Below are 24,922 nucleotides of genomic sequence, written 5' to 3'. Positions count from 1 at the left end.
CTCAATAAACTCATACTTAGTATGGTTCAGCTTCTTCATATTTACTCTTGCCCATATTAGAAAACAATTAGCTTACTAAACAAATTTGAGTATTTGGTGATGGTGGTAGGGGGTGATCCTCTCTGAATCATTTTTGAATTTGACTAAGTATTATAGGGTATTTGATAACCATGTTTAAAAATGGAGATATCCAAATATTATTGTAAACACCCAATGATTTGTTTTACCTACAATATAAGTATTTTACTTGGTTGGCTTACATAGTAGCTAATAATATTTGTTAATGTAATTTAACTGCTGTGAACCTTTACTGAACAAATATTGAAATTTATTCAAGTCAAAGAAAGAGAATCTCTAATGACTTTTGTTAAAGCTTCTATTTAATAGTTAAGGACAAAAGTTTGTATGACATACGAGATGCAATTAACAGTAGATTTTACATTTAATAAAAAGAAAGAAGCATGCGTATTTGCTTTATTCATTCCATCATAATTTGCAGTAGAGCTGTGGGTGTTTAATGAGCAAATTCCAACTAAAATGCTATATTGATTTTCTAGTGAACTTTGTAATAGTCATCCACCTTGGAAAAGCTCAGTGTTTACAATTAAGTTTTCTTTACTAAAAATGTTTGAGAGTTGCATATTGATCCTTTAAAAGTACTGAATTCTAGAAAGAATCATGTCTTTCATAATCAAATATTACACAAAATCTAATAGGAGTTAAAATTATCATTCAATAATACCTTAATTTTGGAAAAATTTAGCATTTATGAAATGTCTAATCTGATTTTATGTGTGTGTCTTATGGCATTTTAAAATTTAACCTTAGAATACTCAGAGGATTATCTTCTTTATTAAATACATACATTATTTACATCTTTAGAGTTGATACAGATTAGAGAGGAAAAAATAATTTTTTTTTATTATACAGGAATAAGCCTTTGGTGCAAAGCATTTACCTATAAGCATAGAGATAACAAATACGGCTAGCCTTACCCCTTCCATCAAATGTTACTATATATACAGTGGAGCATAGTTTGCATTAAATGTCACATAAAGATCTCATCAAACTCTATAAAAGTTATAGGAAGCCTATCAGCATTTGAGATTTAGCAATTAGTATTTGAAGATTTCCACGTGCCAGAATATTTCAGCATGATGTCATATATAAGGTCTGTCTGGAAAAAAGCCCAGCCATATTGTTAATATAATGAGAATGGTTTGCATGACGACATAACCTGGCAGCCCAGGAGAGTGGACTGGAATGCACATGGGTGAACAATGACAACTTCACTGTATGAGTCAGTGGGGGTGGTAGACTCCATTGAGTGAGCTTGTGTACTGTGTGGCTCTTGCATTCAAAATGACTGAGTGTGTAGAACAATGAATCTGCATCAAATTTTGAGTTAAGCTTGAACATTCCTTCATGGATTTTTCAGAAGGTCACAGCTATGGGCAACTGGTGATTGGTAGCTTCATCACAATATGCCCACTCATGCATCACATCTCATGCAGAGTTTTTTGGTCAAACATCAAATCACCCAGGTGACTCAATCCCCCTGTGGCCCAGTTTGGTGCCATGCAACTTTTTTCAAAACCAAAATCACCTTTGAAAGAGAAGAGATTTCAGACAGTTGGTGAAATTCAGGAAAATACAATGGGGCAGCTGAAGGCAAATGGGAGAATTGTGTGAGGTCCCATGGTGCCTACTTTGAAGGAGACTGAGGCATCACTGTCCTATGTACAGTGTTTCTTGTATCTTGTATCTTCTTCCATAAATGTCTCTATTTTTCATATCACCCAGCTAGATACCTTCTAGACAGACCTTGTACATGTTAATCTGTACTTTGATCACTATTTAGCATCCTTTTGTCTATCCTATCTGATTTACAAATTAGAAGTGTTTTAAATGTAAAAATTTAAAAATGTCTTAGCATATCATGATATTATTTATAAACTATTATAACATGCAGTATGCAGTGTAGAATAGGTTCTGAGTGATTTTTCTTTGAATCGCTGTTTACAATCTTTTGCATGCTAGGGGAAAAGACTAAAAAGTGAGGAATTTTGAATGGTATTTTTACATACATAAATGGCCCAAATTAATCAAAAACACATTTTTCATAAGTCTAGAAGGGAAGCCACACTGGGAGTCTGTGGATTGAGAGTGGTGACAGTAGTGATGGTATGGAACTAATGTTTGTTGAGGATTCATTTTATTTGGCCAAGAGCTTTCTTTATTTTCTCATTTAACTTTTTCCTCACAACCGTGAATGGTGGTATTCTCTATTTTCTGCACCTGAATTGCAACTAAAATAATTTAATAAATACATTGTATTGAAAAACTAGTTGCCTAAGTTTAATATGATAAACATCGGATCTGAATCAAAGTCTGTATTTTTCCTAATACACCATGTTGTTTTTTCTAAGCTTTTATGAGTATCCTACCTAGAAGGAGATTGTATACAATTAGAAGGGGAAAATAAGGCTCGTTATTGTGTACTATGTTATGGGCAGAAGTTTCCTTGAAAATAGTGTAATGAATTCATATGTGCTAACAGAATAGTATAGCCACAGAAAACCACAGAGCAGTAAATGATATTACCTTAAAAAAAAAAAAACTATGAAAATTGTGCTGAAAAGTACTGGTTCTTCCAAAAGCTGGGTTCATAATGACAATCTCTTAACCTTCTCCATATTGTCAATTAAAATCATTTGATTTTATGCAAATAGATATCCAGTTGTTTCAACATAATTTGTCATGTAGTTTGTTTATGCATTCATCTGTTGATAGAAATTTGAGTTATTCTAGTTATTGGCTATTATAATGATGCTTTGAATATTTGTGTTTAAGTCTTTGTATGGACACATGCTTTAATTTCTCTTGGATAAATACCTATGAATGAAATAGCTGAATCTAATGGTCATAGGTGTATGTTTAATTTTTTGAAGAAACCAAAAAACTGCTTAGTCTGTTTGCCATTGGTGCAAAGACTCTCTCACACACCCTTATTTTCCTTCAAAGCCTTTACTACTATCTGTTATTTATATCTTTCTGTCTGTCTAGCTACCTCCCTATCTACCTGTGTATGTGCCTACTTAATTTTTGGCCTGTTTTTCTCTTCTCATCTCATCTCTTCTCGTCACTTCTCATCTCTCTCTTGTCTCTCTCTGTAATAGTTCTCTCCAGAATGAGAGGGATGTTTAGACCATGAATAGGTATTCATATTACTTGCAACTCAATGGATGATTGCCACAGGACTTTAATAAATATTTGATGGATGGATAAATGAATGAAAGAATATTTCTCTTCCCCTAGGCTCTGTGTGTTGGAAGTGGTTTTGGCTTTTGCTTTTCTTGATGTTCCATTTTGTACTCTATTATACAAAAGACAGTACAGTTAGCCCTCTGTATCCACAGGTTTTGCATTTGCATTCTACTGACCACAGATCAAAAATATTCAAATAAAGTAAATCCCTAGAAATTTCCAAAAAGCAAAACTTGAATTGGCCATACATTGAGCACTATGCTGAATCCATGCACTATGCCAAATCCATGCAAAGGAAGTAGTGTGTAGGCATACCGTACTGGGGACTATATACAGATATAGGTTATACGTAAACACTATGCCATTTTATATAAGGGACTTGAGCATCTGAGGATTTTGGTATCCATAGGAGTCCTGGTACCTGTCCCCAGTGGATACTGAGAGATGACCATAGTTGACTTATTCTCAGTGTTTGTTTCTTTTCTACTGTGTATGATTTAATACAAAATAAATGTTTTGATCAACTGTGTATTAATTTATAACAGATCCTGGTAGACCAAAGATTTTATGAACTCAAAGAGCATTTAAACATCTTTTCTAAGTTTATTTTGTGGTTTGACAGAATAAATAAAATTTGGTTCAAGTAATCCAGGTATTTGCAGTGATATTTTAAAAATTATGTAAGATTTCAGGTAGAAATCATGCTTGAGAAATGATAATTTCAGATAACATCAAAGATCCTCTATAGCACTACACAAATTAGATGATGCCATTTGTATGAGCATCTATATAAATGTTGCCTCTGGCGATGAGCAGGGTTAAAAGCAGCATAGCTCTTCCCCTGCTTCCTCTTCCCTGACCCCTCTTCCCTGACCCCTCTTCCTTTGCTCTCCTTCCACCATCCTTCTGAGGTAACTGCCATCCTAACTTGGGTGTTTATCATTTCCATGCTTTAAAAATTTTTTTTTGATAATTGTGTCTATCTATAAATAATACATAGAGTTGTCTTACTTTGCAACTTTCTATTTTTGCCAAAATTTCATTTTTGAGGTTTGTCCAGAGTTAATTAATTTTAAATGCTGGACAGCATCCCATTTTGAATATAAAGGTATTTATTTACTCTTCCAGTTATGGTATATTTGGGTCATTTCTAAGTTTTTGCTATATGTAATACTTCAATAAGCATTTGTATATGTGTTTTATTGTGCATGTATGCAAGAATTTCTGTAGGCTACATACCAAAGAGCAGATTTGCCAGGTATAGGCTATGCACATCTTTAATTGTAATAAACATTGTCAAATTCTTCTTGATAGTTGCAGAAATATATACACCTATCTGTAGTATATGTGAGAGCATCCTTTATTTCACAGCCTTACAATATTTGTTATTTGGCCTTTTAATTTTCATTGTATGGGTGTTAAATGGTATCTCAATTTTACAGTAGCTTTTAAAATAATCTTTTCTCAAGTGGTTAATTGATACAAATTTAGGTGAATAAAATAAAATATTTTTGCTTTTTATTTTTGCTAGAAGTATGCATTTCTCCTTTAATTAATTATGGATTATGTATTTTGGTAGCTCTGGTTGAAGAGGTGTATTTTGCACAAAGGGAACGTGAAGAAGCTATTATGTCTCGACTACAATTAGCCAATGAAGAGAGAGATGAAGCAGTTGCACGAGCCAAGCGTATGGAAGAGTCTCTAAAAGTGTATGTACACATTTAAAACTATATATGAGATTAGAAGCATTTATAAAATGCATGCATTATATAGTGGTTACATATTCAGAAATGTTACTTATTCTTGTATGTTGTAGTGGTATATTCCATATTCCCACAGTCTTTCTAAAACTTTTGGCATGCTATACTAGTTTGCATGTCAGAAATAACAGTTACCACTTTCCCCCAACCCCAACACCCAGCCTTGCCAAAAAATAGAAAAAGAAACTTATTTTCTTCCTCATAGTGCTGTTGTCAGCATCCCCACTCTACTGTCCTTCATAATTTCTCTTTTCTTCCCTCTTTGTTGTTATCACTTTCTTGATTTATTTCAGCTATCTGGGTTCTTTCACTGCTCTCAGCTTAATCTGTTCATTCCTATTCTTCACTACATTTTACTTCTTTAGCTGTGGTTCTTACATTTTAGTGACACCTGAAATGGAATGAAGCCTGGGAATCTACATGTTTAACAAGCAACCCAAATGATTCTAATATAGGTAAATAATAGATCACAATTAGAGAAATGATACCCTGAAAATAAGTACGTCACCATTTTTAATGTTCATTCCATTCACTTGGGGGATCTTGTTAAAATTCAGATTCTTATTCAATAGGTCTGGAGTGGAGCCTGATATTCTGCCTTTTTTGAAGCTCCCAGATAATGGAAATGATGCTATTCTAAATGGTCCACTTTGGGTAAAAAGGCCCAACAGCATCTAGAAATATGTTACTTGTAAGATAAATAACATGTAACAATACAGTATTTTATGATCCATCAATGTACTTTGGTGTGTTTTCTCTCCTCAGCATTGTGCTGAGGGATCAAGTAAAGTCCTAATTAAAACACAGCTTCTTAGGGAGACAACAAGTTATTAAATAGTTAGCACGACAATATTCAAGTTGTGATTAGGTAATGTGATTTGTTTTTTGCTTAGATGAATGACAGTTTTTCAGAAGACTGATGCAGACTTGTGATAAAAGCATTAAACCTGTTAAAAGATACAAATAAAGGAACAAAACATTCTACCTAAATTCTACATTACTGTCTCCCAAGTAACTATCTTAATAGGGAAATATTCCAAACATTTCTCTTTGTTTGTATACTTAAACAGTATTATCTGGAAGGATGGATAGTTGATGATAGAAAGGATGTATAATTTGGTAAAAATCAAATCATTCTCTACATGTTTTATTTGAGAGACATTATAGTGTAGAGGTTAAGAGCACAGATTCCAAATCCAGATATCTGTCTTTGAATCTTGGCTCTGTTGCTTCCTAGCTGTACAGCCATGGACAAATTACTCAGTCTCTAGGACTCAGGTTTTTGGTCTACAGAATGGATAAACAGAGCCTGTTTTATAGTGGTTGTTATGAGGACTAAATGATTAAATACTGAAAAGTACCTGGCTCGTAGCAAGTGCTATCAATATATAAGAATTCAGGAGTAGTAATTAGTTGAAGTGAAACTGAAGAAATTTTTGAACTTCATGCAATATTTTCTTTCAGTAAAATATATTCATTCCCTAAAGAGCCATCTACATTTAAGAAAAGATACTGAAAAACATTAAGGCGTTGAAATTGTCAACTTTTTTTAATTTTTGGAAACATGCAGTATTTCAATTAAATAGTACTTGACTCAGTTATGAAATAAATAAGCAATTTTAAACTTGTTTTCTTTTTTTATAAATTCTACTTCTAAAATATTTGTAAAACTTGTGTTAGATTTTATAGCTAAAGTGCCCCCTTGTTTTTTAATTGTAATCTTTAAAAGGATCGAATAATCAACACAGGCACTTATATCATAAATGACATTTTTATGCTTGAGCTTTTTATTGTGAGGAATTCCTGGGTAACAGAATTTTATTTTCAGACAGCTTTTTGAGCAAGGCTCACAATCTCTGATTTAACATGCTCCAGACTGGCTGTGTGTTATTTTTATGTTCTAATTTGTTTTAAATAAAATTCTTGGGTTAAGTATTTTTCATTTAAACATCATAAAAGTCTTACTCTTTTTTCTTTATTTAATATATTTTATTGATTATGCTATTACAGTTGTCACATTTCCCCCCCTTTTATTCCCCTCCACCCTGCACACCCCTTCCCACCTGCATTCCCCCCCTTTAGTTCATGTCCATGGGTCATACATATAAGTTCTTTGGCTTTTACATTTCCTGTACTATTCTTAACCTCCCCCTGTCTATCTTCTACCTACCACCTACCATCTGTGCTACTTATTCTCTGTACCTTTTCCCCCTCTATCCTCACCTGGTGATAACCCTCCAAGTGATCTCCATTTCTGTGATTCTGTGCCTGTTCTAGTTGTTTGCTTAGTTTGTTTTTGTTTTTGTTTCAGGTGTGGTTGTTTATAATTGTGTTTGCTGTCACTTTACTGTTCATATTTTTTATCTTCTTTTTCTTAGATAAGTCCCTTTAAATTCGTATAATAAGGGCTGGGTGATGATGAACTCCTTTAACTTGACCTTATCTGAGAAGCACTTTATTTGCCCTTCCATTCTAAATGAAAGCTTTGCTGGATAGAGTAATCTTGGATGTAGGTCCTTGCTTTTCATAACTTGGAATACTTCTTTCCAGCCCCTTCTTGCCTACAAGGTCTCTTGAGAAATCAGCTGACAGTCTGATGGGAATTTCTTTATAGGTAACTGTCTCCTTATCTCTTGCTGCTTTTAAGATTCTCTCCTATGTTTAATCTTGGGTAATGTAATTATGATGTGCCTTGGTGTGTCCCTCCTTGGGTCCAACTTCTTTGGGGCTTTCTGAGCTTACTGAACTTCCTGGAAGTCAGAATGGGGAAGTTCTCCTTTATTATTTGTTTAAATAAGTTTTCAATTTGTTGCTCTTCCTCTTCTCTTTCTGGAACCCCTATAATTCAGATGTTGGAATGTTTAGAGATGTCCTGGAGATTCCTTAGCCTCTCCTCATTTTTTTGAATTCTTATTTCTTCATTCTGTTCTGGTTGAGTGTTTCTTCCTTATGGTCCAAACGATTGATTTGAGTCCTGGCTTCCTTCCCATCACTGTTGGTTTCCTGTACATTTTCCGTTATGTCAGTTAGCATAGCCTTCAGTTTTTTATCTAATCTGCAACCATATTCAACTATTCTGTGAGCATCCTGATTACCAGTATTTTGAACTGTGCACTTGGTTGGTTGGCTATCTCTTCTTTGCTTAGTTGTATTTGTTCTGGAGCTCTGATGTGTCCTTTCATTTGGGCCATTCTTTTTTCTTGGCCCAGTTGTTACATAGTAAGGGACAGAGCCTTAGGTGTTCACCAGGGTGGGGCAACCCAGTTGCTGGGTTGTGACACAGTATGTGGGGGAGGGGTCAGAGAGGGAACAATGGCGCTTTCTCAGTTCTCTGCCGGTTTTCAGTCACTTCCCTCACTTCCCACAAGCAAACTGGGCCCTTCTGGTGCTGATTCCCAGGTAGCTAGGAAATTGTACGTTCTAGGACTCTCTTGGTCTTTCCAGTGAACTCTCCTGAGAGGCTGGGAGTTTCTCCCCCTGCTGCCTCAACCGCCACAGGAGTTTTCAATCAGAGGTTTGAGGCTTTATTTCCCCATGTTGGAACCCTGGGTTATGTGGTCTGTCTAGCTCCGCAGTTTTTCCTCCCAGTTTATCTGCACACGAATGTGGGATCACCCAGTCCACTGTCTGCCTGGCTGTCAGTCTCCGCCCCTCCTATCAGTCTGGGTGACTGTTTCTTCTTTAACTCCTTGGTTGTTGGACTTCCATATAGTTCGCCTTTCCATCAGTTCTGGTTCTTTGTTTTTAAATCTTGCTGTCCTTTTTTTGATTGTGCAAGAAGGCATTGTAAAAATCTTACTCTTTTTTCCTTACATTGAGAATGGCTGAAAAGAAGTCTGTGGCCAGTCAGATTTTTCTCTACTCAAGGGTGGTTTGTTTTTTCTGCCTGGATACCTACCTGAGTATTTCTGTCTTTATTCTTGAAGTAGAGAATAACTTAATCAGGATGATTAAGCATGAGTATTACCTACACCTCAAGGAGTTGTGATAGTACCTAAAAAATTGATTTGTTATCTTTTTTTTGTGTTATTCTGTAATATTATTTTTGGAGCCACAACATACCTCCTTGAGAACTATTTGATTTTTTATTTATTTCATGGGAATTTTAGATTTGTGGATTTTTCTGTTCTGTTTATTTAGGTTTTCTATTTTAGAGAATCTAATTATTCTTATATTGGTACATCCTTTTGATTTTTGAGCATTTTCTTACTCTCTGTCACTTCAGGGTGCTCCAGGTTCATGTTTTATAAGGATGTATAGAGATGTGCTTCTCCCCTCCCCCATCCCTGGAGTCAGCCATTGCTCTAAGGAGCACTGATTCATTTTATTGGAAAATGGTATTAGAAACCAAGATCTGGATGCCAGGTGTGCTCATTGTTGCTGGATGCGATTACTTGTAAATCCAATAAGAAGAAAGAGCCAGGAAATATATGTATGTATACTAACTGGTGTATACACATATAACTGTAATTTTGTGTCTCTCCATCTGTATCTTTATTAATCTAAACCTGAATTCACACTAATGTCTCTGATTCTAATTCACACTAATGTCTCTGATTCTAATATAGTTCATTGTAGCTTTCCCCTTTTTCTGATGCGTAATTTTCCTCTTCAACAGTAAAAAACCTGACTCCCACCCCGCACCATCCACTTACTTACATATGTACAAATTAAAGTAGATTGACCAAGAGGGTAAAAATATTATAGTAGATGGATAGGCTGAATTTATATATATATATCAATTAAAGAGAGAATGAACAAAACTAGGAGACCATTTTAACCGGGGTTCCGAGATAGAAGTATTGAATATGTATACAGATGGATGTGCCACAGTCAGGATAGGAGATTAAGGAGTTTTAAGAATGAATTAATAAATTTCATTTTGGTTATGCTTAGTTTGAGTTGCCTGTGTAGATCTGAAATAGACAAGTCCCATTATGTGTAATTGATTATCTGGCTCTTTGGACAAGTAGTCAACCAGTTGGAGATTTTTTTAAGTATAAAGCATGAGTATTACCTACACCTCAAGGAATTGTGATAGTTCATAAAAATTGATTTGTTATCTTTTTTTGGATGAATGTGATTTTTGAAAAGCAATATAATCTATTGAGAAGCAAATTTCATGAATAAAATTGGCACTCAGTCTAGGTGACATGATTTATAGTCTTAAATTACATGTAAAATATAGTGCTGTGTGACCATCGATGACTTGAATGGGAACAGTATTTACAATCCCCAAAGAGGGGTTCTAAGTTATAATGGAAGTGTTACTGAAACACAAAAAAAGCTATCTACTTTGAAAAGTATGTTGAAAACACATGGCCGAAGCAGGTATTTTTGTAGATATAAACAAATTCTAAAAGGTGTATGGAAAGGCGCAGGTACTAGAATAGCCAAAAAATTCTATAATAGGAGCAAAATTAGAGGAGTGACATTATTCAATTTAAAGACTTACTCAAAGATTCAGTAGTCAAGACTGTGCTATTAAAGAGCTGTGAGCAGCCACGGCAGTGGCGGATTGCTCCACCTGTCAGGAGCAGAGCGGGAGGGGAGGGGGCTGCTGGGGGAAAGGAGGAGGGGTCGTCGTGAAGCCGGAGGCCACAGAGACCGCCCACCCACCCACCAACCGTGGGAAGAGAGGCGAGGCTGCCCTAACAGCCACACATCCTCCGCTGTCCGTGCTTGCAGCGCTTCACCCCATGCACTGAGGGCTCTCCAGCGCACACAAACCCGCTGCCTGCACATTACTGCCCCACAGCCTCGGACTGTGCCAGAAAACCCTCTGGCCGCTGGGCCGGGGATACCGGGCGCCACCCCCACGGTGCTCCCAGCGGGCCCACCTGCTCCCGAGCCCGCTGGAGCCCCCAGAGCTGCCTGGGCCGCGCTGGAGGTGGGTGAGAGAAGACCATGTGAATGGGTTCCGGAGCCTGAGCACCGCACAAGAGTCTCCCTCATTGAACTAAGGATGCCATTACTTTAAGGGGAGGACAGACTGTAGTCTAGGACACAGAAGACATTGTTCAGCTTGACTTTCAAAACAGGCACTTGAAACATGTTTCAGAGATCAGAGTTAGCCCAAGCCTTCCTTTAACAGGCAGGCTTTGGACTTCCGGCCCAGGTGGAGGCATAGGTGGACCCACTGTACCTCCACACACAACCAAGATTAGAACAACAACAATTTAGAGGCAGAATAACACCCAGAACTGACAGAATTTATCTGAATGGAAGTCGGACAGCCAAGAAGTTGAAGTAGACCCGTTCATCCAGACTGGTAGGAGGGGCAGAGAGGAGCAGCCAGCATGGGTCAGGGTGAGGAGAGCAGAGAGAGCTGGGCGCATAAGGCAACTGGGGGGTGTAGGGCATCTGGGGTGCGTGAGATCACAGTGGGTGGAACCTGAGTATGCAAGTGGCAGCTGGCAGACCCAGTGAGGCAGAGATTGTGGAGTGGGGCAGAGTGCACAACCCAGGATCCCAGAGAAGGGACTGAGGTCCCACGGAGAATGGAGCCACTGCCATTGTTTGCCCCCGCCCCAACATACAAGGTCACAATCTAGCCACTTGGGTGCCCAGTCCTGGTGAACACCTAAGGCTCCGCCCCTCACCATAACAGGAGCGACCAGACAAAAAAAGAAGAAGAAAAGATATGTCTCAAACAGAAGAACAGATCAGTGCCCCAGGACTCATCATTTTAAGCGACCAAGAGATAGGCAATCTATCAGATGCACAGTTCAAAACACTGGTGATCAGGAAGCTCACGGAATTGGTTGATTTTGGGTGCAGATTAGATGAAAAAAATGCAGGTTACCATAAAAGAGATTAAGGAAAATGCATGGAGAACCAATAGTGATGGGAAGGAAACTGGGACTCAAAACAATAGAGTGGACCAGAAGGAAGAAAAAAACAACCAAACAGGAAAGAATGGAGAAATAAGAATTCAAAAAAACGAGGAGAAGCTTAGGAACCTCCAGAACATCTTTAAACGTTCCAACATCCGAATTATAGGGTACCAGAAGGGGAAGAGGAAAAGCAACAGATTGAACACATATTTGAACAAATAATAAAGAACTTCCCCAATCTGGCAAAGGAAATAGACTTCCAGGAAATCCAGGAAGCTCAGAGAGTCCCAAAGAAGTTGGACCCAAGAAGAAACACACCAAGGCACATCATAATTACATTAGCCAAGGTAAAAATGAAGGAGAGAATCCTAGAAGCAGCAAGAGATAAGGGGACAGTCACCTACAAAGGAGTTCCCATCAGACTCTTAGCTGATTTCTCAAAAGAGACCTTGTAGGCAAGAAGGAGCTGGAAAGAAGTATTCCAAGTCAAGAAAGACAAGGACCTACACCCCAGATTGCTCTATCCAGCAAAGCTTTCATTTAGAATGGAAGTGCAGATAAAGTACTTCTCAGATAAGGTCAAGTTAAAGGAGTTCATCATCACCAAGCTGTTGTTATATGAAATGTTAAAAGGACTTATCTAAGAAAAGAAGATTAAAAAAAAACATGTATAGTAAAAGGACAGCAAACTCACAATTATTAACAACCACACCTAAAGCAAAACCAAAGAAACTAAGCAAACAACTAGAACAGGAACAGAACCACAGAAATGGAGATGACATGGAGGGTTAGCAACAGGGGAGTGGGAGGAGGAGAGAGGGGAAAAGGTACAGAGAATAAGTGGCATAGATTGTAGGTTGAAAATAGATAGGGGGAGGGTAAGAATAGTATGGGAAATGTAGAACCTAAAGAACTTATGACACATGGACATGACTATAGGGGGGGGATGTGGGTCATAGAGGATGTGCAGGGTGGAGGGGAGTGAAGAGGGAAATGGGACAACTGTAATAGCATAATCAATAAAATATATTTAAAAAATTTTAAAAAAGACTGTGCTATTCACAAAGGGATAGACATACAGATGTATGGAACAGACTAGAAAGTCCAAAAATTAACTGATACAAATACAGTCAGCTGATTTTTAACAAAGGCACAAAGGAAGTTTAATGAAGAAATGATAGCCTTTTCAACAAGTTGCTGAAATAAATGAATATGTAAAAAACAAAAACAAAAGCAAAAATCCTCCGCAAATACCATATATCTTACCCAAAAATTAACTCAAAATAAATCACAGACCTCAATGTAAAACAACATTTATAACTTCTAGAAGAAAATACTGTAGGAAAAATCTGTGTGACCTTACATATGGCGATGAATTTTAAATTCAATACCAAAAGTACAGTCCATGACTTAAAAAAATTAATACATCAAATTTTGTCAAAATGTAAAACATATGTCCTAGTAAACACACTGTTAAAAGAGTAAAGAAAAAAAGATTGTGAGAAAATATTTGTCATATCTAATAAAGGACTTACATGTAGAATACAGGGTGGGGCAAAAGTAGTCTACAGTTGTTCATAAGGAAAGTAATGACAATAATTATAAATAATAATACAAGAAGAAACTCCGTGTTTCCTGTACTCACAGCTGCGCACCTACTTGCCCACCCCTGTGTATACTGTGTGTCAGGTTCAGTTCTACCTGCTCAGAGCACAGCGTTACAGTCCCAGTTTGGGGAGAAAGTAGACATTAAGTAAAAAATTACATAAATACTTACATTAACTAATATGAAACATTATTGGTTCTTAGGAACAGCTTATAGTCATCTCTTAATGAATTCTAACCTAGGGGCACATGTGGTGGGGTCAGGAAAAACTGTAAATAAGAAGAAAAGCAACAACAAAGACTAATGCCAGCATAGTTTTAAATGGCACTGTAGAGGTTTCTTTCTACTTAGGTGAAGTCTCTAGGTTCTGAACGTTCCATAGTTCATTTAAACTAAATCCTTGTTAATACAGAACCTATTTGTAACTGAGCTTTGCTGACGGAAATCGCATTTGGAGGCATTGAGTGTAGGTTGAAGTTATACATAAATTATTTCACATCTCTTTGTTTTAATGCACTGTTTATGCTTCCTACAGTCTTCAGATTCCTTGTCTTTTTTCTCTTCACCGTTTTTGATAAACTTTGCATCTTTATACTTAATGTCTGTTTTATTACTCTGCCACTTCTCTGTTTCCCTTATCCCTTGAATCATCAGTGCTTTTTTCTTTTTTACTTTTATCTAAAAACAGGGAAAAAAGCCAAAAGGATTGAAGTTAAAATGACTTACATATACCTAGTAATACATGTATGTTTGCATATGTATATTCCAACTTTGAGATCATGGTATTTTTTTTCAGTCACTTCATTGTTGGTGGTATATTCTTTAACATATTATTGAGGATAGTAGCATTTAAAAATGCAACAGAGAATGAAAACAAGCAATTCAGAATTTTCTGATTAGCTGATCGCTAGTTCTTTTTATCATGTGAGGTCAGAGTTTAGCTTTTTACCATTGAACAAGGTGAATGATTATAGGTTCAGAAAGCAAAGACATAAAAGACATGATATTGAGTGATTTAGGGATAAATCAAGAAATGTGACATTTCATGCATGGGTCTTTTCACTTAGAGTGCAAGGTTGTCAGTCAGAATTTGCATGGTATAGGAAATCAATTGAAACTTGAGCCCATGGATATTTACCTCAGCAAAATTCTTACTAATTATCATGACTATGTCTAGTTAGACTGTTGTAGGCATAATTGAGAGTTTACAAAAGGTTGAGATTCTTGTGTATAATTGTAAACCTCATGTTAATTATGTATAATTTATAGTTTCTGAGATATGTTTCCTGTAACACTATTATTTTGTCTTTATTAAGCCAGTAAAGCTTTATATGTTGTGCATGCTGCTAGTAAATGTTAAACTGAAAAAATCAGTTTACATAGAAAATTGAATGCCTTGTATTGATGTTTTATATTGTCTTTTTTGTAAAGGTCTATTTTTCATGTAATTTTTGTGTTTCTTTTAATTGATAAAGTAAGTAATGTACTTACTGTAGGACTGAATTTAACTTTCTGAAAACCACTGTTTTTGATGATTAATCTTTAACTAGGAATTGAATGGTTCAGCTCAGAAAAATATGTCAAATATGCTAAGTTGGCATTTACAGTGTATTTGCATCAAAAATCTGGTCTCATTTTTCAATACTGTATATCGGGGATCAGCAAAGTAAGGACCTGTGGTACAAATTCAGCCTTCTCACTGTTTTTGTAAATAAAGTTTTATTGAAACACAACCACATCTATTCATGTACATACTACGTATGGATGTTTTTGTGCTATTAAGGCAAAGCTTAGTAGCTGTGACAGAGAACATATGGCAAAGCCTAAAATGCTATCTGACCCTTTACAGAAAAAGTTTGCTGATTCTTGCTCAGTATAACCTAGTTAAAACTAAATTATGATGTAGTTGATCTCTGATATCTGTGGCATGTATTTTCTGAGACTTTTAAATGAATATAGAGAGAGAAATGCAAGTGTTGGCTTTTTCTGTTTCGAAATTTATGTTGGTATTGAAAGTTACTTTGCTCCTATGTAAATTTTAAATCCCAAATTAAACATTTTCTCACTGTTACTAAAGTTTTGTTTTTCTCCAAATGATCATTTACTACTGACTTCAATTTTAAAATATAATTCAGTAAAGCAAAATTGAGATCCAAATGCTAAGTGGTTGACTTAGGTCACTCATGCCCTGCATGTTGGACCTAGCATACTTACCAAACATTCAAATTCATTCATCAGCAAATGATAAATCACTATGTATTATGTACTTTTAAGGGCAATCACATAAATTATTTATAGTCTGAATGCTAAATTCATGTGCCAAGAATTTATTATAACTTTTGATAAGAACATTTTATTTTAATTTTTAAAAATTTTAGTTGTTAGTAGGTAATTTTGATATTATACTACATATAATTATCTTAACCATATTCTGTTGAAAGATGCTAATTTAAAACATTAAAATACCTCTAGTAAAGTAATTTCTTAGATTGTAGTGCCTGAAAAAAAAACTTATAAGTATTACATAGGAATTCCATAAACTTTTTGTTGTGTTGATGTTTGGAATATACATATTAGGTAACCTACCTATACTGTTATTTTTCTTTCAGATCATATGTAATGCTTTGAAACAGAAAAGGGAAATTTAAAACCTCAAGAACTAAATTTTTTGGCAAAAGTTGCCAGTAATCTACCAATCTAAATGTTCAATTTTAATGTATCTTTTTACATTTTAAATCATCAAGTTTAATAATTTAATTGTGAAGTTTGAGGACTTGAGTCTTCTGTAGCAATTGCCATAATTAGTCTAATTTCAAAAAAAAATTAATGTACATATTCTTCACCACATATGGTTCCCTTTAAAATCATATTTAGCCAACCAGTAACTAATAGTTAAATGCCACTGTTGTTCTTCAAATACTTTTACATGATCATACATAACTGTAAGAATTCTGTTATCTTTTACTTTTCCACTATGTTTTTTAATTGAGTAAAAAACAAGTGATTATCTTCACAGTTCTTGCAGAACCAGGTTTTATGAAGCAGGGTATTTGGAGACTGTTGATTTATTTTGAGAGAAAAAAGAGAAAAGATGAGAGTGTTTGCCGTTGTTGAAATGTGAATCCAAGCAGACATTAGTAGTTTGAGACAGAATAAATTTATAAAATTTAAAATTACTGTACCTTCCTGTTAACCTATACAGCTTAAGTATGTATAGAAATAGTTTTTTGATGTTTCTTTTCTGTTAAGTTATAGTGTTCAAAAATTTATACTTTCCATAAATGTAGCTATTTTATTGAACTGTAGGGTTTGGAAAAATCTTGTAGCAAAATTTTTGAGTGTCTTCTATTATCTCTTCCTAGTGTCCATTTTTTTGGTGGTAAATGTTAAATCATAGAAGCATAGAAGTTGGGGGCAGGGTCTTGCACAGTCAGGAACTTGGGTATCTGAATTTTTCTAAAATCTACAGCATTTTACTAATACCCATTACAGATTTTCATTTAATTTATCCATTTAATTTAATGGTTGCCTTAATTATATTATAGACATTTTCTAAGATATGTTGTTTAAACTCTTTTTTCTTTTTACTATATTTTTTCAATTTACCAACATGAACAATCATTTCTATAAGCACTGTGACTCACAAAACAAAGTGAATTTTATGAGGGGACCTAATTTGCTTTTTTTTATCCCTGATTGAATAATTCTATATATGTAATTAAAAAGAGAAACTAATATTAGTCTTCTAAAAATGTGGTTCAGTTTTGGTCAGTCTTTCTATATAGTATATTTATTTTAAGTAGGTAGCAGCAGGAGATTTTCAGGTCAAATTTAGTAGTAATTATTTGTCATTGCTTTTGAGGTAACATAGTTAAAACTTGTAATAAAAATACTTGACTTGTTTTATTTGTGATGATGTCCGAAAAACAGAGAGAATACAGTTTCTGGTGAGAATGGAAAGCCCAGGAATAAATATAATGATGAGAATGAGTGCTTCCATCACTGGGGAACTTTCTTCATCTAAGCACATATGAACAATTGATCCTTGTAGTCATATATAGCAGTAAACATTAATAACTTAACAGTCTGAAGTCAGTGCAGAAGATACGGAGCATTATTGAAAGATGGAGTCGAGCAGGTGGCACTTTAATATGTTCAGTGTCATGGCTGACTCTAAAGACTAGTCGAATGAAATTACTAGAGGTTCTAAAGATTTAAAAAGCGAACTCATTTTGCTGCACTAAGGAAATGCTACTGATCAGGCTTTCTGTGTCCCTTTTTTCTAGGCTAGAAAATATTAACCCTGAAGAAAATGACATGGTAAGCCATTCTCTGAGGAGATTTCTTGATGTCAGTCTTATATCTTAGAGGCTTAAGTTCAATTGAGTGGGTTTCAAGAACTAAGATGTGGGAAAAAGAAGAATTGACACACTAATAATGTACATCTTTGCTGCAATATGAAAATTCAATAACTTCACTCAGTCAATTTACAATTCACATGTGTCTATTAATTAAAACCCTATATTAAATAAAATATATTAAAACTTCATGTCTGACTAACATATAATGGTGTTGGTAGACATTACAGGAATTACTGAACAGAATAAACAATGCAGACACAGGGATAGCTATTGAGAAGAATGGAGCTATAATTGTGGATAGAATCTACAAGACCAAGGCATGTAAAAAGAGAATAACTGCAGAAGAAATGAATGCAGTGATAGAAGAACGGGATGCTGCTTTGTCTCAGGTAACTGCATGTATCTGTAAAAGCATATACTTAACCGTTTCCCCCTTCTTTACCGTTAAAAAATGACTTTCTCCCATTGTATGCTTAGTTCAAATCAGCTATTACCATATAATTAATATCACAATGATATATTAAAATAATCACATATTTTGTTATATCATTCTTAAAATACATGTATCCTCATTTCTTAATAAACTGCCAGCTTGTTATAAAAATATAATTCTTTAATGTAATCACTCATATATGAGACTTCTTACTCTAGTTACAGTTTTGTGAAGGCTGAGATTATATCTTTATTACTCTTTTATTCCCAATTACTAATTCAGTGCCTTTTAGTAAATATTGGTAAATGAAGCAAATTACTAGTGTATTCTTTCCTGAACATTGAGTACACCTTCCTACTCTGACTGAAACCTGGCTACCTCCCTGAGGATACGGCATCCACGGCAGTCCTCTCAAGTGGCGATCGTATTCCCACGCATGGCAGTTACACCAGTGGATGCAGAGGCTTGTTCCTCATTAGTGCTTTTAGGTCATTGTTTCATTTTCCTGTGTAACCACCTCCAGCTTTGAAGCTCAGACGTCAGACTGTACCACCCAGGCATACTCCTATTGCAGTCACGTACACACTCCTATGTCCCTTCCCTCATTTCTTAAAGATTTCAGGATCTCTTTCACTGTCTCTTTCTTCAACCTACTCCTGTCATAATTCTTGCTGATTTAAATATCTGTGTAGATGGTTTTTTCCATATCCAGTCTCAGTTTCAAGCATCCCACTTTCTGACCACCACTTAATATTTTTTTGAGCTCACTTACTCTAGATCTCTGACCCTAGCAAGTTTTCAACTTTACTGGCACCTACTTCTATTGCTCTTACCCCACCTATTCCTATCCCTTAGACCTCTTATGTCCTCACTACCCTCACCATCTAGCTTAAATGCTATGGCTCACTATAATTATCAGCAACTTGAATATAATGACTTTAGTCCTCTTGGCCCTCTCTTTCTTTGTCTTACTCACCCAGCAAAATCTAAGCCTTATAAATGTAACTTTCTGCCTATTCTATACCTTCACAGACTTATATGGCAGGACAATATCACATAAGTCTGCCAGCTGAACTTACCTTACATTTATGACCACTGTCTTCAAGTAGGCCCTTGGTGTTATTTGACAGTCTTCTTGCTTTTCATTAGTCCATTTACTCTTCCCTCTAGAGGACTATTTTATTTCTTTTCCTTTCTTCTCAGATATCTACTTTCTCCTTCCAAATGAAAAGAGCTGCATGTCACCACCATTTCACCCACCAGCCTACCTGCATTTGCACTCATAGGTTCTCTTTGACTTTTCTAGTTTCTTTTTTTCTTTTTACTGCGTGTATCTGTTTAAGACGACCTCTATTTCTACACTAGTTCACATCTGTTCTTGCCTGCTTAAGGTTATCACTTAACCAGCTATCCCTTTCTCTCCTGGTTCATAAAATATTTCCTATTAGCTTATTTCTGTCATAGTCTAAAATTCTTTAATATCTTTCACAGATAATAGCATGGTGTTTTGGTAAGTCTTGGTCTTCTTGAGATTCACCCAGCACTTTTTCCTTCCCAAACTGAGAGCTGCATAGTCACTACTCCTGACAGATCCTGTATTTCACTGTTTGTCTCCTCAGCATTGAAAATCTGTGGAAGACTCTATCATTCTTCTCAGAGGTTTTAGGAGTTTGTTTTTTTCAACTTCAATCCCCATGCAGGTTTGGGATTTAGCAAATGATTTAAGGCAGAAACAGTTCTCCAATCTCCAGTTTTCTCACTTCAGTATAACTGCCAAAAACAGGTAATTTCTCTCTCCTCCAACAGTAGCCATCCCTGTGGTCAAAGCCTGCTTTCTCTGTCCTTGCCCATGCCTTCAGTTTTTAAAACTTGGGGGCTGGGGAGTGACTGCAGATCTTCACATTGCCTCTCTCCACAGATCAGTCACTCAGCAGCAGCCTTCAGGTTATGGTTTAATTCATCTGGCTTCTCTTGTTCTTGGCTAGAGCATTCTTCTGCCACAAATGATTTCATCCCATCTAGATGTGAAGATCTGACATTTATCTTCAGATTAGAATTGGAAACAGCCCTTAAACTTTTAAGACAGGCAACTGTTTTTACCATTGTGTTTTTCTCCCAAGTGTATTTAATCGGGTCATTCAGTATGTTGTTGAAGAGAGAGCCAAACCTACTTTTATGTACTTGGAAGTAATTATAGTATAAAGTCAAACATTTGATTTTCTATCATTTATTTTTTAAGTTAACTAAAAATAAACACATAGAACCTAATTAAATATTGCTTGCTATTCATTTCTACTTCCTCTTTTATTTGTGTACTGCCTTTCATAGTATAAAATATAAAGAAATTGATACTTGGTTATTTTACCATCATGTCCCTGTTTATAAAAAGTTATTATTTATCACTATATATATTTATTATGTTCATTGGAAAGGCAATTCTTATTTATTTTAGTTATTTTAATTTACATATTTGTCAAGCTCTCTGGCCCACGTAGTATTCATTATAATTTTTGTCACAATCATTGTAAACTTTTAAATTATTGTCTTATAGTTCTTAATGGAAACTAATTTTTACATAAAATTTTTTTAATATATTTTTATAATTATGCTATCCCATTTTCCCCCTTCACTCCCCTTCACCCTGCACACCTTCTCTCACCCACATTCCCCCCCTTAGTTCATGTCCATGTGTCATACTTGTAAGTTCTTTAGTTTCTACATTTCCCATACTGTTCTTACTCTCCCCCTGTCTATTTTCTACCTACCATCTATGCTTCTTATTTTCTGTACCTTTACCCCCCTCACCCTCCCACTCCCCTATTGATAACCCTCCATGTGATCTCCATTTCTGTGATTCTGTGCCTATTCTAGTTGTTTGCTTAGTATGTTTTTGTTTTAGGTGTGGTTGGTAATAGTTATGAGCCTGCTGTCCTTTTACTGTACATATTTTTTATCTTCTTTTTCTTAGATAAGTCCCTTTAACATTTCATATAACAACGGCTTGGTGATGATGAACTCCGTTAACTTGACCTTATCTGAGAAGCACTTTATCTGCCCTCCCATTCTAAATGAAAGCTTTGCTGGATAGAGCAACCTGGGATGTAGGTCCTTGCCTTTCGTGACTTGGAAAACTTCTTTCCAGGCCCTCCTTGCCTGCAAGGTCTCTTTTGAGAAATCAGCTGATGGTCTGATGGGCACTCCTTTGTAGGCAACTGTCTCCTTATCTCTTGCTGCTTCTAGGATTCCCTCCTTCATTTTTACCTTGGCTAATGCAATTATGATGTGCCTTGGTGTGTTCCTCCTTGGGTCTAACTTTTTTGGGACTCTCTGAGCTTCCTGGACTTCCTGGAAGTCTATTTCCTTTGGCAGATTGGGGAAGTTCTCCTTTACTATTTGTTCAGATAACTTTTCCACTTGTTGCTCTTCCTCTTCTGCTTCTGGCACCCCTATAATTCAGATGTTGGAATGTTTAAAGATGTCCTGGAGGTTCCTAAGCCTCTCCTCACTTCTTTGAATTCTTGTTTCTTCATTCTTTTCTGATTGGATGTTTCTTTCTTCTTTCTGGTCCACTCCATTGATCTGAGTTCCAGTTTCCTTCCCATCACTGTTGGTTCCCTGTACATTTTCCTTCATTACACTTAGTGCAGCCTTCATTTTTTCATCTAATTTGTGACCAAATTCAACCAATTCTGTGAGCATCCTGATCACCAGTGTTTCGAACTGTGCCTCTGATAGGTTGCCTATCTCTTCATTGCTTAGTTATATTTTTTTCTGGAGCTTTGATCTGTTCTTTCATTCGGGCCAATTTTTTTTGTCTTGGCGCACCAGTTAGCATAGTGAGGGGTGGAGCCTTAGGTGTTCACCAGGGCAGAGCAAACCAGCTGCTGGATTGTGATGCTGTATGTGAGGGAGGGGTCGAGAGGGAACAATGGTGCTTGCTGAGTTCTCTGCTGAATGTCAGTCCCTTCCCCTGATTCTGTCAAGCAAACTGGGCCTTTCTGGTGCTGATTCCCATGTGGGTGGGTTTGTGTATGTCCTGGGACCCTGTGGGTCTCTCCAATCAACTCTCCTGTGAGGCTGGAAGTCTCTCCCTGTGCCTCAACCCCCACAGGTGTTTTCAATCGGTGTTTTGAGGCTCTATTTCCTGGCACTGGGACCCTGGGTTGCATGGTCTGTCTTGCTTCCCAGTTTTGCCTGCTTTATCTTCGAGTGAATGTGGGACTGCCTGGTCTGCCCTCTCACAATCTGCCACCTCACTGGGTCCTCCAGCTGCCACCTGCATGCCCAGGTTGCCAGCTGCTGCCTTGCGTGCTTGGTGTCCGCCAGCCGTCACTTTTTGCTTTTTTTGCCTCGACCACTCCACCCCTCCTACTGGTCTGGATGAATTTGTCTACTTTTAACTCCTTGGTTATCTGACTTCCATACGGTTCAATTTGCTGTCAGTACTGATTGTTTTATTGTTTCTAAATTTTTGTTGTTCTTATTTTGGTTGTGCAAGGAGGCACAGTGTATCTACCTATGCCTCCATCTTGGCCCTACATACATTTTTCAAATGTTTTATTTTGGAATAGTTTTCAAGTTGCAGAAATGTTTCAAGGATAGCAGAATACACAGGGTCTGTATACCTTTCACCCAGGTTTAGTATCCCCTGATTGTGCCATCTCACATCAGTGTGCGACATTCGTCAGCATTAAGAAACCTCCATTGTACATTACTATTTATTCCAGACATTATTCAGCTTTTACCACTTTTCCATTAAAGTTTTTCTGTTCCAAGATTCACTTCAGGAAGCTACATTGAGTTTAGTTGTCATGTCTCCCCAGTCTCATCTAGTTCTTTTCTATGACTTTGGCAGTTTAAAGATACTTGTCAAATATTTTGTGGATTGTCTCTGATGTTTTCTTTATGATTAGACTGAAATTTTGAGCTTTTGAAAAGAATTTCAACAGAAATTTCACTTTAATTTTAAAAGTATTATTAAGCATCAGATATTTTTATTTATGTTTTAATCCCCACTGAGGATATTTATTGATTTGACAGAGAGCGAGAGAAAGACACATCAATGTGAGAGAGAAACATCAATTGGTTGCCTCCTTTACGTGCCTGACCAGTGATCTAACCTGCAACATAAATATGTTCCCTAACCTGGACTTGAACACACAGACTTCTGGTGTATGGGATGTTGCTCCAACCAACTGAGCTACCTGGCCAGGGCCAGATGTTTTCTAATTGTACTATGTCTTCTTTGTAGTACCAGGATAAATTTATTAGTCTCTTTCTTCTATGTATCATTGGAAGTTTTCAAATTTTGTGATTATTTCTTGATTTTGATACATTTATTAACTTTATTCTATAAATTAAGTTAAAATCATTTATTTATTTGAACTGGCCCTGTCAAAATCTTATCTTTTTCAGATGAATGCTTATGCTCTTATTTATTCATATTCTTCAGTATCTTTTTTGTTTCAGAGAATTTAAAGTTTTAAAATTTTTCATAGGTGAATTAAAATTTTTATAGTTACCATTTGTTTGATAAGGAATTGTTTTAACATCTCATATTTGTTCTTTTTTGTCATTTTTTGGCCCATTAGTGCTTGCATATTTTATTAAAATTTTAGAAATACCTATTTTTAACTAATTTAAAAACTAATTTTTTAACCTGTTTTAGAAATTTCCTTTTTTAAAGTAACTTTTCTGAATGTTAAGTTTTATAGGACTCTAGAAGCTCTCTAGTTAAGCTGACCACTAAGTTGAGGAATTGTATCTATGATTACTTTTCAGTTTGGCCAAATACTCATTTCTTCTTAATGTCTAGCCATTGTTACTGTTATTGGCCTCAGCATTTGACTGTTAAATTATATTCAAATATATTCAAGCATCTATGTGACTAATAATATTCTAAGTCTTATAGGCTAGTTCTAGAGACACAGTTGGATCCAGGTCAGATGTCAGTATGCAACAGAAGAATCATAGAACTAACCAGGACTGACAATTTATTAGCTTTTAAGGCTGACCTTATTGTGAGCTACAGTAATTCAGATAACCATTTGTATGAGTCTGGGTTATCCAGAAAAACAGAACCAATGGGAAATAGAGATTTTCTGTAAGGAATTGGTTCCTGCGGTTGTGGAGACTGAGAAATCCAAAACTGCAGTTGGTCAAGCTGGACACCCAGGAGGATCAATACTGTATTTCCATTCTGAGCCTGAAGGCCTGGGAACCAGGAGAGCTGATGATGTAAGTTCTAGTTTTAGTCTGAAGGCAAAAGAAGATCCATCATTTCAGTTTAAACACACAGAGAGAAAAAAGTCTTTCTTATTCAGTCTTTCATTTATTCAGGCCTCTAGTGGATTGCATGAGACTCACCCACATTGGGGAGGGAAATCTGTTTTACTCAGTCTACTATTACAAATGTTAATATCATCCAGAAACAACATTACAGACACATCCAGAAATAATGTTTAGTCAACTCTCTGGGTATCCTGTGTCCCAGTCAAGTTTTCGCATAAAATTAACCCTCACACCATTCCTAAAGAGTTCTGGCTAAATTAGGTTACTTTTGATTGGCAAGGGTATGCGTAGATAGGCAAGGCCTAACAGTAGAAAGCTTTTGACTTTATTGATCTTTGTAGTTGATAGGATAATATTGGAGCAATTTT

At 36.1% G+C, this 24,922-nt stretch overlaps 1 protein-coding gene across 4 annotated transcripts in view; it reads left to right on the top strand.

The window, feature by feature from the left end:
• The window catches only part of MIPOL1 (mirror-image polydactyly 1), a 308,179-nt gene that overhangs the window by 83,573 nt on the left and 199,684 nt on the right, over positions 1-24,922 (top strand). For all 4 annotated transcript variants that reach the window (XM_036029064.1, XM_036029066.1, XM_036029069.1 and 1 more), the window contains 3 exons: positions 4,847-4,976; positions 17,756-17,789; positions 18,049-18,219. In XM_036029064.1, coding sequence (XP_035884957.1) covers positions 4,847-4,976; positions 17,756-17,789; positions 18,049-18,219 — 335 coding nt within the window. The remainder of the gene's footprint in view (positions 1-4,846; positions 4,977-17,755; positions 17,790-18,048; positions 18,220-24,922) is intronic.

The sequence above is a fragment of the Phyllostomus discolor genome, chromosome 1 (genome assembly GCF_004126475.2).
Source record: "Phyllostomus discolor isolate MPI-MPIP mPhyDis1 chromosome 1, mPhyDis1.pri.v3, whole genome shotgun sequence".
NCBI lineage: Eukaryota > Metazoa > Chordata > Mammalia > Chiroptera > Phyllostomidae > Phyllostomus > Phyllostomus discolor.
This window is presented reverse-complemented; position numbering and strand designations above follow the sequence as displayed.